We start from the raw sequence: 7,539 nt of genomic DNA on the forward strand, positions 1-7,539 counted from the left end.
TCAGGTTCACTTCCAAATATGAAATCTTGGATGTCACTAAAAAGGTACCAAAACCCAGGACGCTGATGAGCAGCGATGCTGCGAAGCACAAATATGCTCACTTCTCTTCAAATAAAAAGGTGAAAGCTACAAAGCTATCAAATTGTCTGTTACTAGTATTAAACAAATATATAAGTTATATACAAGTTGCTAACTGCATTTTTAAATTCACTTTTCCCCAAGTTTTTACAAGAGAAAGTTGTTTTCAGAAAAGTCAGTTTTAAAAGGTTACAAAATTCTGAAGAGCAAGAACAGCATACAGTGAACATTAAAATGAATACACATTGTATTATGTATTTTTAAAAAGTTATTTTGTCTTCTTTTCTATGCTATTCTATTTCAAATGAGAAGGTATTTGAATGCCACACAGTAACCGACCACAAGGAGGTGTACAAAAGGAGCCTAACGAGGGAGGAAATTCACCGCTGGGCTTTCTGTCCATCGCAAGACGACTGGAACTTTCTAAGTAGCGAACTATGGAAATTATTCCATGTCCTACTACTCTGTGGCACAACATATTTGAGATCTCATGTGCCACGCAACGTTGACGTTCTTCAGCTAATGATTTACTGATTGAAGACATACGCCAGAGAAAATGAACAAAATTAAGTAAAAGCATAAAATATTTAAAAGTACCTGTATGATCCTAAACAAAAAAATTCTGAAAAAGACAAAGCAACTAGGATTGATTGTTAACAAAGCTGAGAAAAATAAAATCATACTTGCACAAGTACAAGTGTCATAGTATTTAAGAATGACAGAAACAAGCTTTTAGCTCACTGTACCATACTTAAAAATAAGCTTTAATGACCTAGTCTAATCAAGTGACATGAAAGTGATGCAAAAGTCTTTTTTTTAAAATGGGACTTGCTTAAAGGGGAGAGAAGGAAGTCTATCTCTCTCCTCCTTTAAGATGCTCCTTAAAAAAAATCTAACTCTTTGACCAAGCTTTTGGTCACCTGTCCTAATATCTCTTTTTATGGCTCAGTGTCAAATTTTGTTTGATAAGTCTCCTGTGAAACGCCTTGGGATGTAGTACCGTGTTAAAGGTGCTACACGAATGCAAGTTTTGTCAAGTGTTTTGTTCAATATGCTACTTCCCTATATTAAGAAACGTAATTAGAAATACATTCCATTGCATTTGAAAAAGAAGTTACAATTTCCCACTGAATCAGAGCGTCTTCTTCCCTCTGCAAAGCAGCTTGTTTCATTTTTATAGGGATCACAATTTTGGACTGGTCTCAAAGACAATCTGAAGCAGATCACCCCCAGAAAAACAGTTTACAAGCAGATACTTGGAAAAATTTGAAGTTTTTGTTCAAACAGTACAAAATATATTTTTAAATTATATATTTTTGTTACCGTTAGGCAGTACTTTAAACAAAAAGCACGCCCCTCCAGACTTCCTTTAACCTTCAAGAAAATGCATGGTTTTAAAGGAAGAATGTCAACATGATAACAGATGCAACCAAATGGTTCACATCAAACAGAGACTTAGATCTCATTAATAACAGAGTCGCACTCAAATTCAAATTAGTCCAATGTACATTTTATAGTCTAAAATTTTGCCCAAACTCACTTCAGCTCCTGGTCTGCAACCTGAACACCAATTTGGAAAGGTGCAGTATAGAGAAGTGGGAACTCCACTTCTGGATTTCTCAATCAAACATATGCTGTTACTCTACCACACAATTTACTTTGCTTCACTCCTGTACTGTCGGGCAAATTTTAAAACACTAAATGGATAAAAATACCTGGGAACCAAAGCTATGCGACTGCACTAGTACTACAATATGAGTTTTTCTGACAACATATTACTGGGACATTATGTATACATATAGTCAAAATAACTGGACTATCAAAAGCACAATTATATTAATAGTGTGATTATTTTTTAATTTCCTTTACCGATACACTAAAATACTTTATCAACAAAATCAACTGTTACCTTCTTAGACCATCTATAATTGACCTAAATGGATTAGTCTAAGCGATTCTGCTTTAAGATGTATAATGGTGAAATCAGTTAATAATTAATGAGATTTCACCCTTATATATCAAGTTGTGTGTAGCTTGAGTCATATGTATTGTATATTCTGTAAATGCAGTCTATATTATAACTGTACACACACACCATCTTATAATTTAAAAAGCTGTCAGATAGAATAATGTCTCACGTACAAGACCAACAGACCACAATAATTGTTTCTTTTCCTTCCTTCTTCAGATTACATTTTATGCTACATTAACATTATGAGGTAATATACTAAACACTATAGCAGTTACAATATGCAAAATGCAGGAATCCCAATGTGTGCATTGTGTGTCCAACATAAAAGGGAGAGTACAGTCTACTGAATTCCCCATAGCCCCAAATGTTAAATCATGAAAGTGGATAATCTGTAGACTTATTCGTGTCCCTCAGATGTCATTATCCCATTTTATGTTTGATAAGTACTGAATAGAGGCATCTTCAATGAAATTTGTGTACATCTCCCTCAATTGACATCATGAACAGGCATTGTGGATGGAATTCCCCATTTATGTTGAACAGAATTTCATGATGCCACTGAAGGGAGAACATTACATAAAATGTCTGCCTCTTACGAGCAGTTCTAAGGCCGGTAACAAGGTGGGAACCGGTCAAAAGTATCTCCCACTTTAGAACATTAAGGATTATATGGTATTACTACTGGTATTACAGTACTAGCATTCAAATCAGATGGATAGAACTTGAGGCTTTGGTACATTGAGTAAATTACACTAAATATGCAGAAAAATTAATGACCAACTTCAGAAATATCTGAATCTACTGAATGTGATGCTTAGGTACCAAATTCAGAGCATTCATTTGGTATTTTGACAACTAGGCCTTTCAAGCAAACATGGAGTTTTGGGCCACTGATCAAAAATACTTACAGACAAGAAAGATCAAAGGTCTGTGCTAAGTTAACTAACTTCATAGAATCATGGAACAATACAGCACAGGAGGCCGCCATTTGACCCATTATTCCTCTGCCAGCTCTTTGAAATTGTCCAATTTATCCCACTCCCCTGCTCCTTCCCCATAGCCCTGTAAATTTTTCCCTTTAAGTATTCATCCAATTCCCCTTTGAAAGTTACTGCTTCCACCCTTTCAGGCAGTGCATTTCAGATCACAACAACTTGCGTGTTAAAAAGATTTCATGTCGCCTCTGGTTCTTTTGCCAATCACCAAAGAACTGCGATTTCTGATTACTGACCCTTCTGCCACTGGAAACAGTTTCTCCTTGTTCACTCGATCAAAAGCATTCATGATTTTGAAGCCCACGATCAAATCTCCCCTTAACCATTTCTGCTTAAAGGAGAACAACCCCAGCTTCTCCAGTCTCCACCAACTGAAGTCCCTCATCCCTGCTACCATTCCAGTAAATCTCTTCTGCACCCTCTCTAAGACCTCAACATCCTTCCTAAAGTGCGGTGCCCAGAATTTAACACAATATTCCAGCTGACGCCTGCCCAGTGTTTTATAAAGGTTTAGCATAACTTCCTTGCTTTTGTACTCTATGCTTCTATTAATAAAGTCAAGGACCCCATATGCTTTTTTAAAAAAAAACAGCCTTCTCAACTTGTCCTGCCACATTCAAAGATTTGTGTACATACACCCCCAGGTCTCTCTGTTCCTGCACCCCCTTTAAAATTGTATCATTTAGTTTATATTGCCTCTCCTCATTCTTCCTACCAAAATGTATCACTTCACACTTCTTGGCATTAAATTTTATCTGCCATGCCTTTGCCCATTTCACCAATCTGTCTACATCCTCCTGAAGTCTGTTACTATCCTTCTCATTGTTTACTACATTTCCGAGTTTCGTGTCATCTGCAAACTTTGCAATTATGCCCTGTATACCCAAGGCCAGGTCATTAATATATATCAAAAAGAGCAGTGGTCCTAATACCGACCCCTGGGGAACACCACTGTATACTTCCCTTCAGTCTGAAAAACAACTGTTCTCTACTCTCTGTCCCTTAGCCAATATTTCAGATCCCCGCTGCCGCTGTCCCTTTAATCCCATGGGTTTTAATTTTGCTTGTAAATCTATTACATGGTATTTTGTCAAATGCCTTTTGTAAGTCCATATACTCAACAACAGCCGCACTACCTTCATCAACCCTCTCCGTTACTTCATCGAAGAACTCAATCAAGTTAGTCAAACACAATTTTTGGTTGACATATCTGTGCTGACTTTCATTCATTAGCCCATACGTTTCCGAGTGCCAATTAAATATGTCCTGTAATGTTGTCTCTAAAAGTTTCCCCACCACCGAAGTTAGGCTGACTGACCTGTAATTGCCGGGTTTATCCCTCTCCCCTTCTTTGAACAGGGGTATAACATTTGTAATCCTCCAGCACCATCCCCATATCTAAGGAGGATCGGAAGATTGTGGTCAGAGCCTCCGCAATTTCCACCCTTACTTCCCTCAGTTAACCTAGGTTACATCCCACCCAGGCCAGGTGCCTTTTCTACTTAGAGCACTGCCAACTTTTTAAGTACCTCCTCTTTATCTATTTTTATCCTATCCAATATTGCTACCACCTCCTCCTTTACTGCTACATTGGCAACATCCTCTTCTCTGGTGAAGACAGATGCAAAGCACTCATTTAGTCCCTCAGCCATGCCCTCTGCCTTCACAAGAACATCTAATTGGTCCCCACACTTCAGCTGTTTGATTGGGGGAGAGGGTGACAGAGTCACTCAGGGTACTTCAGTGCCCCTGGATTAGGGATAGGAAATGAAACTGCCCGGGGTTTCTGCTCCTGATTGCTATGCAGAGACCCCTGCTGGAAGTCCACATCGAGTGAGGACTGGATTGGACTCAGCAGTATATAGTTACACCACCGTTTCTCATATTTAAAATATTTCAACACTGTTTGAAACATTCAGAACCTTGAGAATATCCTTTTTGTATTTAGTTTTTTTTTCAAGCTAATAATTTGTGACAAGCTTTATTTGGGGGAAATCATTATGTTTGGCATATTGAAAGTGCACAATGTAATTCTCTAAAACACTTAAGTGTAACACAAAATATTGTGTCTATCTAGAATTTTTATAGATTAAGATAAAGTAATTGCAAAAGCCAATTAGCATTTCCCCCTACCAGACATCAGTTTAGAACATCACTTAAATATAGGAACAGGAGTAGGCCATTTAGCCCCTCGAGCCTGTTCTGCCATTCTCAGAGATCATGGCTGATGTGTGACCTAACTCCAAATACCCGCCTTAGCCCCATATCCCTTAATACCTTTGGCTAAAAAAAATCTATCAATCCCAGATTTAAAATGAACAATTAAGCTAGCATCCCCCAACTGCCATTTGCGGAAGAGAGAGTTTGAAACTTCTACCATCCTTTGAGTGTAGAAGTGTTTCCTAACTTCACTCCTGCAAGTCCTGGAGCTACCTCCTTTTATTCCATTTTATGTAATTTACATAATAATACATTCTACTTGTTATAGTAGCTGAAGCACATGGCAATAAAATACATAAGAAATTTACACTAGATAAGTGCACTTCATGCTCATATTGTCCTACAATAAGAAATTCAAAAATGTACAGACTGATCTGTATTAACGATTACCAAACCTAACCAGAATGACCCTGAAGAACTTCGCTAGCTCACTAACAGGGGGAGATGCTAATGCATCATGAATACAGTTACAATAATATTGCAACATCACACAATTTAAAAGGTCAACCAAGGCTGGGATATTTGCACCATTACTTATAGCATATTGAAGATGTCAAAATTCAGTATTGCTTCCTTGAGCATTTAAAGCAATGAAGTTAAAAAAAAAACATTTGAACCAAACCATCCACATAAAAGACTTCTGAGAACCATCAAGCCCATCAGCACACATCAAGCTTTCGAATGCTGGAATATCTGCAGGAGCAAAGCTCATCACTTCCTGGCAACTCTTCACTGCAGTGCATAACGTAGCAGCAATTTACATAAAACACAGTGTAAACTTTTGGCTTGGACAACTAAGTACACGTTATAAAAATACTGAAATCAGTTTAAAAACCACAAGGGAACATCCTGAATGGTTTCTGACATTATGCTGATCATGGGTGAAAATCAAAAGCATCGAAAGCAGGGGTTAAAATAAAAAGTGTGCCTCACCTGACCAGTTCAGATTTTGAAGACATTTCTGCTAAATGTTTTATTGAGGGAGGGGGGGGGGGGGGGAGAGAAGATTTGGCAAACATTTCAATGCACTGTTTAAATAACAGACACACAATCCCCCCTCCCCCTCCCTCCCTGTACTGTATTAAAGTGAAGATTACCAGGGAAACATTATACAGCACAGGATGTACCTTTCAGTAACCTGTTTACAATCTGACTAAATGTTCACCGCTGGACTTTAACCCATTTCCTTATTCTCCTAAAAAGGACAAGCGGTGATCCGGGGGCCGGGGTTCTCCTCTCCCGGGTGGTGGTGGTGGCCCGCACCCCGGGCTCTCCCCCCCACCCCGGCCCCTCTCTCACCTCCTCCACATCGATCTCATTGTAGTCGATCTCCTCGAAGTGCAGCGGTTGCGGGGTATCGATGATCTCCGCCGACATCCCTCCTGCCCGGGAATGGGAATGGGAATGGGGGGGGTCAGGGTCAGGCCCAGGCCCGCGGCTGGCTGGCCGCCCGCCCGCCGCGCTCGGCTGCTCGGGTTTGACCGGTGTAAGGAGCGCGGGTTGTCGAGGCCGGCGCCGCTCTTGAGCCCGAATCCCGATTTCTGCAGCGTTCCGCTCCCACCGGCTTCATCCGGCATTTCCGGGGTTAATCCAGCCCGCAAACATCCGGGGCTCGCCGCCCGCTGCCGGAACTGACGTCGTTCGGGAGGAGAGAGAAGAGAAGAGAAGAGAGGGGGGGGGGGTGTGCGCAGGCGTAACTAGTCGCGGGAAAGAGGGCGATCAGCGCGTCGTTGTCGGCGGAGGTCGAGTCCGCGCCTGCGCGCCTGGAGGCGCTCGAAGCAGGAGGAGGAGGAGGAGCTGGGACTCGGCTCCGCGTGGCGTTTAAACATTTTTGAATTTTTTTTGAACGCGATCCGTTATCACAGTGACAGTTGGGAGCGAAAGTGATTGTCATAAAACGGTCAACGTCAGGAAACTGTTCATCGGCAAGAGGGAAACTCGATTTAAAATCTCGCACTGACGCACACTTTGTTTAAAGAAGAGATGTTTTCAAAAGCGGGGAGTGGGACTTTAGTGTGTTGTGGTTAGAGAGAGAGAGAGAGAGGGGGCGGTCAGGGGTGAAGAGTGAAATGTTCGTGGACCAGACGCAGCTGCTGCTGCTGCGGGCGGGCGGGCAGTGAAGTAACTTGTCTTCAACCTCCTCACAACGTTTGGCAAATCCCGTTTCGAGGAAAGCAAAAAATTGGAGCATTTAGAACAAGTGAAAATGACCGCAGTGTCTCCTTACAAACCCCTTCGCTCTCAAGTTACACCCAGTGCATCGCCACACTGGAG

General features: G+C 41.0%; 1 protein-coding gene across 2 annotated transcripts in view; it reads right to left on the reverse strand.

Annotated features, from left to right (window-relative positions):
- The window catches only part of map3k7 (mitogen-activated protein kinase kinase kinase 7), a 114,587-nt gene extending 107,694 nt beyond the window's left edge, over nt 1-6,893 (reverse strand). Inside the window, exon 1 of one of the 2 annotated variants that reach the window (XM_067984750.1) lies at nt 6,565-6,893. In XM_067984750.1, coding sequence (XP_067840851.1) covers nt 6,565-6,642 — 78 coding nt within the window. In that variant the 5' untranslated portion in view covers nt 6,643-6,893. The remainder of the gene's footprint in view (nt 1-6,564) is intronic. The other variant, XM_067984752.1, reaches the window with a different exon arrangement.
- Nucleotides 6,894-7,539: the final 646 nt, after the last annotated feature.

The sequence above is a fragment of the Heptranchias perlo genome, chromosome 5 (assembly GCF_035084215.1).
Source record: "Heptranchias perlo isolate sHepPer1 chromosome 5, sHepPer1.hap1, whole genome shotgun sequence".
NCBI lineage: Eukaryota > Metazoa > Chordata > Chondrichthyes > Hexanchiformes > Hexanchidae > Heptranchias > Heptranchias perlo.